Source organism: Bos mutus, chromosome 2, assembly GCF_027580195.1.
Source record: "Bos mutus isolate GX-2022 chromosome 2, NWIPB_WYAK_1.1, whole genome shotgun sequence".
In the NCBI taxonomy this organism is placed as follows: domain Eukaryota; kingdom Metazoa; phylum Chordata; class Mammalia; order Artiodactyla; family Bovidae; genus Bos; species Bos mutus.
In genome coordinates, this window is record NC_091618.1 from 7,629,166 (window position 1) to 7,641,910 (window position 12,745).

The 12,745-nt window shown below is 48.2% G+C and overlaps 1 protein-coding gene across 1 annotated transcript in view; it reads left to right on the plus strand.

Annotated features, from left to right (window-relative positions):
* NIPAL3 (NIPA like domain containing 3) overlaps positions 1-12,745 on the plus strand; it is a 54,343-nt gene that overhangs the window by 29,163 nt on the left and 12,435 nt on the right. The window contains exons 6-8 of the mRNA XM_005900714.3: positions 3,965-4,110; positions 7,563-7,659; positions 11,244-11,379. Coding sequence (XP_005900776.1) covers positions 3,965-4,110; positions 7,563-7,659; positions 11,244-11,379 — 379 coding nt within the window. The remainder of the gene's footprint in view (positions 1-3,964; positions 4,111-7,562; positions 7,660-11,243; positions 11,380-12,745) is intronic.

Sequence of the window (12,745 nt, forward strand, 5' to 3'; positions counted from 1 at the left end):
CCAAAAATAACCTGGCTTGAAGAATGAGTGGAGGGATGAAGAAAATGGATCAATAGCCGATAGAGCAAGTATAAGAAAATGTCAATTTAGAATCTTGCTGTGGGACTATGAATGCTTCCTATACAACTCTTTCAACTTTTCCGTGTGTCTGAAAGTTTCTAAATACAAAACGTCAGGGAGAAGAAACTCCCAAGACGCTGCAGACATACAGCCAGGTTTGAGAACCACTGTTCTGAATCATTGGTGACGAGTAAGAGCAAGACTGGAAGAGGAGGTGGAAAAAGAAAAGAATCTAACTCTGGAAAAAGCAGAACTACTGTTCAGAAAGCTAGTCAGGGCTATGGTTTTTCCAGTGGTCATGTATGGATGTGAGAGTTGGACTATAAAGAAAGCTGAGCGCTGAAGAATTGATGCTTTTGAACTGTGGTGTTGGAGAAGACTCTTGAGAGTCCCTTGGACCACGAGGAGATCCAATCAGTGCATCCTAAAGGAAATCAGTCCTGAATATTCAATGGAAGGACTGATGCTGAAGCTGAAACTCCAATACTTTGGCCACCTGATGTGAAGAACTGACTCACTGGAAAAGACCTTGATGCTGGGAAAGATTGAAGGCTGGAGGAGAAGGGGATGACAGAGGATGAGATGGTTGGATGGCATCACCGACTCAATGGACATGAGTCTGAGTAAACTCCGTCAGTTGGTGATGGACAGGGAAGCCTGGTGTGCTGAAGTCCATGGGGTCGCAAAGAGTCAGACACACATTGAGCGACTGAACTGAGCTGAACTGAACTGTTCAGCAAATAAACCACGCTGCAAAGACTCAGAATGATTTGTAGTAATTCTGAGAAGGAGAGGGGTGGGGCTGGGCTGATTCAGAGACCAGTGTAAAGGTTTGTGTCCCTTCCAGGGTCAGTCTAGGTGGTCCTGGAATGAGCAGCACACCCTATGTGAATTGGAAAAAGATGCCCCTCTGGCCATCTGTAGTTCTGTGGGCACCTGCCTTGGTGAGCAGAGCTTGGGCTAGATTTTAGCCCTCCTCGCTGCCATTGTGCAGTGAGCAACCTGCACAGTTGTGTGTGGCCACCCTGCTTAAAGTTCCATGAAATTCAGCAAACATTCACCCAGTGCTAGTCCTTTGCTGGACAATGCAGGCATATTGATGAGTGAGACCTGTCCCTGCCTGCAGAGAACTTAAAGAAATAGGCTTGCACAGAACTTACCCTGTTGAGTTTAACCATGGCTGCTTCATTTGCTGAGCAATTTAGTGACTAGTTTTTTTTTAACACCTTTTGAGGCCTAGAATGAAAATCAGTTCAGTTCAGTCTCTCAGTCATGTCCGACTCTTTGTGACCCCATGAATCACAGCACACCGGGCCTCCCTGTCCATCACCAACTCCCGGAGTTCACTCAAACTCATGTCCATCAAGTCGGTGATGCCATCCATCCGTCTCATCCTCTGTCATCCCCTTCTCCTGCCCCCAATCCCTCTCAGCATCAGAGTTTTTTCCAATGAGTCAACTCTTCACATCAGGTGGCCAAAGTATTGGAGTTTCAGCTTTAGCATCAGTCCTTCCAATGAACACCCAGGACTGATCTCCTTTAGGATGGACTGGTTGGATCTCCTTGCAGTCCAAGGGATTCTCAAGAGTCTTCTCCAACACCACAGTTCAAAAGCATCAATTCTTTGGTGCTCAGCTTTCTTCAAAGTCCAAATCTCACGTCCATACATGACCACTGGAAAAACCATAGCCTTGAGTAGACAGACCTTTGTTGGCAAAGTAATATCTCTGCTTTTTAATATGCTATCTAGGTTGGTCATAACTTTCCTTCCAAGGAGTAAGCATTGAAAATAAAGGACATTTAATGTGGTATCACATTTCCTAGATACGGTAGAATGGAACTGCTGCTGCTGCTGCTAAGTCGCTTCAGTCATGTCCAACTCTGTGCGACCCCATAGACAGCAGCCCACCAGGCTCCCCCGTTCCTGGGGTTCTCCAGGCAAGAACACTGGAGTGGGTTGCCATTTCCTTCTCCAATGCATGAAAGTGAAAAGTGAAAGTGAAGTCGCTCAGTCGTGCCCGACTCTTCACGACCCCATGAACTGCAGCCTACCAGGCTCCTCCGTCCATGGGATTTTCCAGGCAAGAGTACTGGAGTGGGGTGCCATCACCTTCTCCGGGTAGAATGGAACAGGTATAGTTATTTCTATCACAGAAAAATCCAGAGGCCTGTGGTCACCATATGTGCAGCTCAAAAGTCATAGCCCTTTTCAGCTTGCCTGGAGCTGGGCTCCCTCAACCTCGGAAGCTTTTCAGCAACCCCACAGGGTTCAGCCAGAGTGTGACAGGACCCTGGGGAAGAGTCAGGAGACTCTGGACGTTCACCCAGGAGCATGCCTCCTGGGCCACCAACAGTCTCTGACAAGTCTGCGGAGCAGTGCTGATGGTACTTAGATAGTTCCCTGGGAGTAGTTCAAACAGCCAACTGGGAGAGGATTAGACAGTTTTTAAAAAATTGTCTGTGTTCATGCAAGATTGTGTTTGTGAGATTCTTCTGTATCTCGGCCTGTGGTGGTAGTTCCTTCAGTCTCACTGCTATATGTTGGTCTGCGTGTGAATAGGACACAATTTATCATTTCTACTGTTGATGGCATTTAAGCAGTCTCCAGTCTTGCATTATAATAAATCATGTTGCCATGAAAATTTCTGTGCCTGTCATTTGGAAAACATAGGCTCTGAAGGCTTGCTTTTGAGAGTTATATATATATATTTATTTTTTTTTTTTTAAATCTCGCCCATCTAGCTTTAGAATGTTCCTTATAAAATACACGTTAAACCAGAGCACAATACCAAAACAACTAGAATGAAGAAGAAAAAATATGCAGTTTTACTCATACTGTACTGGTGGGAGTGGAAGTTGGGGTACAGCTACTTTGGAAAACCATGACAATACCTACTAAACTGAACATCTGCATGTCCTGGGACCCAGGAATTCCGCTCCTAGTTTTATGCCCAACAGAAGTACATGCATTTGTTTTCCAAATGCCATGCACAGGAACATCATAGCAACATGATTTGTTATAACCCAAGACTGGAGACTACTTAAATGCCCATCAACAGTAAAAATGATAAATTGTGTCCTATTCACACGTGGGCCACCATGCAGCAGTGAGAATGAAGAAACTATCACCACAGGCCAGGATACAGATGAACCTCACAAACATAATCTTGCAAGAACACAGGCACGAGAAAACACAGTGTATGATTCTATCGATATAAAGTGCAAACCCAGGCAAACGATCAGTGCCGGCAGAAGTCAAAGTGTCACCCTGGGGTGGAGTCTACTGACGGGAAGGGGACACAAAGTGAGGATTTGGGGGTCCTGCTAACATTCCTTTTATCCACCTGGGTGCTGGTGACATGGTGAGTTCACTTTGTAAAAATTCATCCAGCACTTTTTGTTATGCATGCTCTACCTCATTAAAATTTTTTTTCATGTTAAATGTTATTTTTTTAAATGACATTCATGGAGATATCAGAGAAGGCAATGGCACCCCACTCCAGTACTCTTGCCTGGAAAATCCCATGGACAGAGAAGCCTGGTGGGCTGCAGTCCATGAGGTCACTAAGAGTTGGACACGACTGAGCGACTTCACTTTATTTTTTCACTTTCATGCATTGGAGAAGGCAATGGCAACCCACTCCAGTGTTCTTGCCTGGAGAATCCCAGGGACGGGGGAGCCTGGTGGGCTGCCGTCTATGGGGTCACACAGAGTCGGACACGACTGAAGCAACTTAGCAGCAGCAGCAGCAGCAGCATGGAGATATTCTCTCTTTTTTTTTTTTTTAAGTAAAGAAAAACCGAAAATTCAGAGAACAGCAGGTCCTCATGTGTTGCCCCAGAGGCACGTGCTGGCCTGGCCAATGGCTGCAGTGAGCCATGCGACACCTCCTTCTCCCTGCAGGGCGCTACATCTTATCCTTCGTTGGCTGCGGTCTGGCCATCGTGGGTACCTACTTGCTGGTGACATTCGGACCCAACAGTCATGAGAAGATGACAGGCGATAACATCATCAGGCACCTCGTGAGCTGGCCTTTTCTCCTGTACATGGTACGAGAAATTCCGGTCCTTCCACCTGAGGTGGTGGGTGTGGGGATGGAGTCCTAGAAACCGAAAACCTGAATTCCCAGCAAGACGGGGTTCACGGGCATCATGCAGTATTTCACAGCACTGAACACCATGCTCGCGGGAGTATGTCGTTCCCGGTCAAGTGTTTTCTTTTTTCCCCACTGTGTCCTGAGTAATGTCTAAAACTGCATGTATAATATGACAACTTGATTTTTTAGAGGTATTTGTAGGTCTGTACCATATCTGTAAAATAATGGACAGAAAAACCAAAACTCCATGAGTAGTTGTCTCTGGGAGATGGAATTATGCTTGTGTTTTTTATTTTGTCTTTGTCTTTACATATCGCTACATTGAGCGTTTAAAACAGTTAAGGTAAGAAAAAAAAGTTAAAATTGTAAGCAGTTATTTCTCTTTGGCCAGTATCACACAGCTGATAGAAGCTGATAGAAAAATGAGAGACAATGGGAACTTTATTTCCTAAACCCCCAACTGGAGCTCAGTCCTCTGCTCCAGTTACATCCTGGTTGGGTCTATGAGTAGACTAAACAAGGACATTCAAGGTATTTGATAAAGCTACTGGTATATTCCTGCTCCATGCATGGCACCATGTTAAATGTTTTTTAGTATATTATCTGTCACCAAAAATAATCAATAAACCAAGAGTTTTATGTGAGCTAGACTATGGACCATAGCCCTGGAGACAGCCTCTCAGGTCACACTGAGGATCTGCTCTGGGGAAGCCTGGTTTTCAGCACAATTTTGTATCTTGTCAGGTCAAAGAACATTAAACAAGTCAAAGATGTGCTCTTTCAAGTTAAAAAAACAGATCAGCAAACAGCAAGTCCGTCTGTCCATGGTACCTGGGGAGGGAATCTTATCATCGAAGGGGTAGCAGAAAAGAAGGCATTTAATTTTTTTTAACATGAACATTCTTTACTTCTGGTCAGTGTTCCCTTTTCTTTCATAATTAAAGCAGACATACGATGCGTGTAACAAGCTGTTTTAGTTAGCATAATATTTTGAGTTAAACCGTGTATAAACCAGAACGACTTCCCCAGACCTCAGGATGTGAAAATGTGTTTCATCACCTCTCAGATTCCCTCAACAGTCCTATAACACAGGCGTTCTTCTCTCCATTTTATGGACTAGAAAACTGGATCTCAGGGTTAGGAGGTTTCCCAGAGTCCCCTGAGGGCAGAGCTGGGCCCGAAGCCTGCCTGCCTGGCCTTGCGTGTCACCACAGCCTGCTGACCACGGCATTCACTGGTGTTGCCTCAGCTGCCTGGGCCTGCTTCAGAGGCCCCAAGCGTCCTTTCCCCTCAGATTTCCCACAAATCAGAGGACTTAATGTTTCTGCAAGGTTGGGGCTGTGTTATCTCCAGACCGCCACCGGCCCCAGCGTTGACCCGGTGGGCCTAGAAAAGTGTCTGCCGGGCAGAGCCAGACACCCACCTTTTCAGGAAACGCTTGACCTCAGAACACAGACTTTTCTTTACAGAGTCCTGGGCTCGAGTCCATTCCTTACTGTGTAGCCATTACCAAGGCCCTTGGCCACGTGTTCTGCCTCCTTCTCTGTAAATCAGCGGATCCCTGGACCCGCAGTGGTTGTCGGGAGAGACACAGATGGTGTGGGAACCACCTGGCCCGTGACTAATGCTCAGTGACCCATTCAGTTTATCTTCCTCCATCATGACTGTGAGACAGCTGGAGGAATTTGGCCAAATCAAATTCAATAAATGAGTGTCTGCTCTGTGGCAGACACTGTGGATATAAAAACTAAATGAGACATACTCACAGAACTCGTGGTCTATCAGGAGGCAGCAGCGCATACACAGTCAGCTCGCACTAGGATGCCAAGTGCTCTCCCAGAATGCATTCAAGCATCATGAAAATGGTGGGGAAACTGGCCCCACCCCTACCCCCAGCCAGAATCCACACCCGTCAGTTGGAAGTACTGAGGAATAACTGTGCATCTGCTTGATGGTGTATTTTGCAACAATGAAAGATAATTATGACAACTTCATAAAACATGAAAATTGTTTATGTAACTAAAAATGGCCCAGCACAAAATTGGGCTTGGACGGTGATGACAAGTAGATAAAACAGGTATTCACTGTGACAAAGACAGGAGGACACAGGAAAATGAAAGCTGCTGTGTTTTGTGGTCTCATAATTATGAGGAATTTTAAAAATGGTTTTCTTCTTACAATGCCGATTAATATTTCCGTATTGGTTTTTATGGTAAACAAACTCCGGTGGGAGGTCAAGGCAGGCAAATGGAGCTGAGCTGTTGTTTTAGTTTTGCTAAACTAAAGCCCAGTGACGCTGGGCTTGCTTCACTCCCTGGAAGAGTATTGCCAGTGTCTGGACCTTTTTAAGGAGTAGAAAGGATAAGTTGTTGCTGCAAGGGCGGGGAACTTCTCAAACTTTAGAGTTCTCTAATTTTACATTTTCTGGTAGGATTCTTTGCTTGTAGCCCACGAGGCTCCTCTGTCCATGGAGTTCTCCAGGCAAGAATACAGGAGTGGGTAGCCATTCCCTTCTCCAGGGAATCTTCCAGACCCAGGGACTGAACCTGGGGAGCATCTTCTGAACACAAGGCACAGGGCTGCAGGCAGCATAGCCTAGTGGGAAAGCTCGTGTGTCCTGGAGCCAAACTGTCCGGGTTCGAACCCCATTTGCTAGCTTGGGATTGCAGTAGTATCTGCTTCCTAGAATTATGGCGCTGATTTAACGAGTTGAGTGAGTAAAGATAACATGCTTAGAAGACAGCCAGGCAGGTTCATGAGCTCGTTAAGCATAGGCTGTGATCATGGCCCTGTGAGTTAGGAATTATTGTCATTATCCCCATTTCACAGAGGCGGTAACTGAGGTTCAGAGAACTTAAGTGGCCTGCCCAAGGTCACCCGGCTAGTTTAGAAGGAGGTCCAAGCTCAGAACCGGGCATCCCTGACTCCAGATGTCCTCTCCTTCCAACTCTGCCAAGCGGCACACAGTAGTGGCCTGGTTAGCGAGCGACTGGTATATATAGACCTACGTACTTTACCGAAGAGCTCTTCTCAGCAGACAAGCGTCTCCCTCTGTGACCGGCTCCCCAGTTTCAGTGGGCGTTACCATGGAGCAGTGAAGGGGGTCACCAGCCCAGCCTGGTGAACCTTGACCATCCAGGACAAGGTGGACGTGAGGCTGGCACAGCACCCTCAGAGCCCCCCGACGAGGTGGACTCCCCCGCAGGGTGGGGGTTAGAGGGACTCAGCGTTCCCTGCTCCCCTGCAGGATGTCTAGCAGGGCTCTGGGAAATGTTTTGATTCTCTTTCCACACGGAGGGCCTGCAGCTGGTGCGGTCCGCAGCATAAGCTCCAGCCCAGCCCACCAGCGTCTCCTGGTCTTGCCCGTCGCCCCCCGCTGACCTCCCCTCTTGCTGTTCTCCGCAGCTCGTGGAGATCATTCTCTTCTGCCTGCTGCTGTACTTCTACAAGGAGAGGAACGCCAATAACATCGTGGTGATTCTCCTCTTGGTGGCCTTACTCGGTAAGTGAGGGTCCGGGTGGTTGAGTTTTGCCACTTCCCTGGTGGCTCAGACGGTAAAGCATCTGCCTACAATGCGGGAGACCCGGGTTCGATCCCTGGGTCAGGAAGAGCCTTTGAAGAAGGAAATGGCAACCCACTCCAGTACTCTTGCCTGGAAAATCCCATGGATGGCGGAGCCTGGTAGGCTACAGTCCATGGGGTCGAAAAGATTCGGACACGACTAAACCACTTCACTTTCTTTTCTTTTTCTTTAAGTAGCACCAAAAGGAAATAATGGGTTTTGTTTACTGAACTGCGGGCCGCTGGACCCAGGAGCTGCTGGAGGCCGGCTCAGGCTGGTCCCTCTGCATCAGAGGCTACCAGGGCTGGGTTCCTGCTAACCGGACACAGACCTTGTTAGTTTCTTTTTTTTTTTTAATTTATTTTTTTTTAATTGGAGGATAATTGCTTTACAATATTGTGTTGGTGTCTGCCATGCATCAGCATGTATCAGCCATAGGTATACATCTGTCCCCTCCCTCTAGAACCTCCATTCCACCCCTCTAGGTGGTCACAGAGCCCTAGTTTGAGTTCCCTGAGTCATATAGCAAATTCCCACTGGCTATCTATGGGCCTTGTCAGTTTCTTCGTTAGGGTTAGGGTTGGGGTTCAGTGTTCGGTGTTCTTGCTCAAATACCGAGTCTCCTAAGTGCCAGGAGAGGTGCTGCAAACTAGCTAGAGCAGTGAGCCAGACAGACCTCCCCTCCGCTCAGGCTGCTGTTATTCTAAAGGGAGGAGAATGACAGTAAGTGAGCTGACAAATGTATAAACAGTGTTAAGTTTGAGCAGTGACAATTAACAGTGACAAAGAAGAAAGCAGAGTAAGGGTGGAGGGGGCGACTGGAAATTAATTCAGAGAAGTCAGGGGTGAAGCGGGCTCCAATGGCGGAGTCCCTAAGGATGCTTGTAAGACCTGTCAAAGGTGAAGACTTAACTCTGGATTTAAAGGCAAGAATTGATTTCGATTTCTCTCTCTCTCTCTCTTTTTTTCCTTTTAGAGGCACAGTGGGTACAGTGGGGGAAATGGCTCCTAAATCAGACTGGGGTGAGGCTCTCAGCCCGCATAGGGTTAGAGCTGCTAAGAGGAGCCGTGAGAAGCACCCCTTCCTCCTGGGGAGGGAAAAGTGGATGCCGCCCCACCACTGCCTCCTAGGGACTGTGTGTCAGCCACATGGTCCCCTAAACATGGGCCTCAGAGAACACCCAGATCTCAGGGCCAGGAAGGGGGTCAAACAAGGTGAGCGCTGATCCCCAGTGTCCTGTCGAGAGCGAGTCCACTCCAGTAGCAGGCCGTAGACCACGCAGATCTGAGTCATTGTTTGATAGGGTTCCACTGTTTCTTCTTTAACAGCTTTGTGCATGCTGAATTGCTTCAGTCGTGTCCGACTGTTTGCCCATGGACTGTAGCCCACCAGGCTCCTCTGTCCATGGAATTCTCCAGGCAAGAATACTGGAGTAGGTTGCAATACCCTCCTCCAAGGGATCTTTCCAACCCAGGGATCGAACCCACATCTCTTCTGTATCCTGCATTGGCAGGCGGCTTCTCTACCACCGGTGACCACCTGGGAGGCCCTTAAACAGCTTTACAGAGATCTTATTTGCAGACCATAAAGTTCACCTGTTCAAAGTGTATAGTTCAGTGATTTTTAGTATATTCACAAAGGATGTAACATCATCATAATTGAATTTTAGAATGTTTTTGTAGTCCCTCAAAAGAAACACCATGCCCGCTGGCAGTCACTCCTCATCTTCCCATCCTCCGAGCCCATGGAAGTGGAAGTAGAAAGTGAAGTCGCTCAGTCGTGTCCGACTCTTTGCGACCCCATGGACTGTAGCATGCCAGGCTCCTCTCTATCCATGAAATTCTCCAGGCAAGATTACTGGAGTGGGTTGCCATTTCCTTTTCCAGGGGATCTTCCCGACCCAGGGATCAAACCTGGTTCTCCTGCACTGCAGGCAGACTCTTTACCGTCTGAGCTACCAGGGAAGCCCATGGCCAGTCACTAATGTACTTACTGTCTCTATGGATTTGCCTTTCTGGACATACTATATAAGTGGAATCATACACCCTGTGGCCATTTGTTACTGGCCTCTTTCACTGAGCATCATGTTCGAGAGGATTCATTCCTGTTGTAGCATGACTCAGGGGCCCATTCCTTGATGATGTTGTTTGCAAAGTGGGTTGGAACATCATGGTCCCAAACCTTATCTCTTGGTGAATCAGAAGACCAGAGAGTTCCGAGGCATGTTGGCCAGTTCCCTTCTGTCCCCTCCTCACTAACAAGGGCAGTCTGGAGGAAGCGCTTGTCTAAACTGGCTGCTGACATTTGAAAACTGCAGCCTAAGTAGCTGCTTGCTGCTAAATCACTTCAGTTGTGTCCGACTCTGTGTGACCCCATAGACGGCAGCCCATCAGGCTCCCCCGTCCCTGGGATTCTCCAGGCAAGAACACTGGAGTGGGTTGCCATTTCCTTCTCCAGTGCATGAAAGTGAAAAGTGAAAGTGAAGTCGCTCAGTCGTGTCTGACTCTTAGCGACCCCATGGACTGCAGCCCACCAGGCTCCTCCATCCATGGGATATTCCAGGCAAGAGTACTGGAGTGGGGTGCCATTGCCTTCTCTGCTAAGTAGCTGAGGGGCCACCAAAAGTCACCATGCGTGATGGGCTGTTGGCAGGAGAAGGCAAAATGTGCAGAAGCTGAGAAAACAGGAAAGCAGAGCATTACAGCCAGGACAAGGACCTTTAGTTGTACCATACTTGGGAGCTTCTTTTGACTCCTGCTATGGCAGGGGAATCTGATAGTTTAGAGTGAGAGGTCATTTCTGCAGTGCTGGGTAAAGCAGTGGGCTCTACAGTGAGGTGAGCAAGACAGTCCACTGGGCGTATGGGAAGAAAAAAGTATTCAAACTGGTATTCATTTTTATCTTCACCTTTTAAGTGAAGGACATATGTTTCCTGCATATGTTTTATAATATACATACTATAAAAGCCCAGAGTTAACTTGACTCTAATTTTAAAATAAATAAGCATACATATTTGAAAAGTATATACATATGCGTAGGGGTGTGCATTCTAAAACCTCTAGTCTAGGGAAATGTTTTTAAAAATACAACTGGTTAAGCATTTTAAAAGACCGAAAAGGGACTTCCCTGGCATTCCAGTGGCTAAGACTCCACGCTCCCAGTGCTAGGGACCCGGGTTCGATCTCTGGTCAGGGAACTAGATCATACATGCAGGCAGCTAAGACCTGGGAGGCCAAATAAACACATAAAAATAAAATTTAAAAAAGACCGAAAAAGCTCTTTACACATTTTCCCTGTGATTGCCTTGAGGTCGTGTTCCAGACCCGGCGCCACTGCTCTAGGGTTCCATGTGGACTCACTGCCCTTTTTTGGTTGAGTTCAGAAGGGACATTTGGAAATACCTGTTGGGGCTGTGCTTGCCTAGCTGCTTCCACGGGAGAGCACAGAAGACCTTCTCACTGTGTGAATCACGGGCTGGGCTCTGCCCTGCGGTTCCCACATGTCCTTGTTAACCTTCCGCAGGCTCCATGACTGTGGTGACGGTGAAGGCTGTGGCCGGGATGCTGGTCTTGTCCATACAGGGGAACCTGCAGCTCGACTACCCCATCTTCTACGTGATGTTCGTGTGCATGGTGGCAACCGCCATCTATCAAGCCGCGTGAGTTGCAGAGTCTTTTTTCCCTGGGCCTCCCCACAAAGGTCTCTTCCAGCTTCTGGGTCCTATCACGGTTGTTTTTGAAGCTGTAGGGAAGGGAGAACATTCACAGGCAGCCTGTCACCAGGGTTTGGCATCCACTGTGGAGCGAGAAGTTTCGCTCATTTGCTGAGTTATATGGAGGGCCTTTTGTGCCACTTGAAAAGCCTCGAGTGGGTGTGTTTTCCTCTGTGCCTCAAAAATGTGAGACCTGCACGATCCGAGTCAGCCTCCCTTCCCACCTGGACCGAGACGGATGCCCGTTTCAAGGCTCTCCAGAAGGAGCTGTGCCATCCCCAAGAGGCATTTGTTTGTGATCCAAGAAAGAGCAAGCAGTTGTTATTTCTTGTCCTCAAGAAATCTGTCCAAGTAGAAGAACAAGATGACAGTTTCTCCCTCAAAAGCAGGAGTTCTGAGGGTGGGAGGCCTGGGCCTCCTTCACGTTTGAGACCGGTGACCAGCAGAGAGCCTGGGTGGGTACGTGGCGGATCTGCGTGGGGACAGAGGGTGGACAGTGCAGGACTCAGTATGGTGTGTGTGGCAGGTCAGGCGCCAGACTCCAGCTGCTGGGGCTCACCATCCCCCCACAGCGCCTTGGGGGAGCAATCGGGGTGACCGCCGCTGCCCAGGTGCTCTGCTCTCACTGCCTTCCCACAAGCTTGAGTTCATTTGGCCCCCACAACAATGAGGTCATCCTCATTTTGCACATAAGGAACTGCAAGCGTCCAGAAAGTGGTGGAGCTGAGAGTGAACCCAGCCATCTGGCTCCCTCCCCTTCCCTTGCCCCTCACCCCTCTGCCCTAAGCCCCCTCCTCTAAGCTTCTCTAAGACAAAGAGTCCTCGTCTACAGATGAGAATACCCACGTGCATGCGTGCTCAGTCATTCAGTCTTGACCAGCTCTTTGTGACCTCATAGACTGCAGCACGCCAGGCTCCTCTGTCCGTGGAATCTTCCAGGAAAGAATATTGCAGTGGGGTGCCATGTCCTACTCCAGGAAATCGTCCTGACCCAGGGATCAAACCCACGTCTCCTGCATCCCTGCTTTCCAGGCGGATTCTTTACCACTGTGCCACCTGGGAAGCCAAACCATAGCTTCTTTTATGATTTTTGTTACTATTATTATGCCAGTTATTATTTTGTTACTATTATTATGCCAATTATTAAGATGTTACAGAAAAGCCCGAATGAACTTTTTGATCACGTCATGACTATGCTTAGTCCTCCTACGGTGATTCTGGTCATCATCCCTGAGCCTCTGCCCAGTGTAAGGCTCTGTGCTGTGTCCTCCAAGGGTTACAGAGATGACCGGGAGGCTTCTCACTCGTGCAG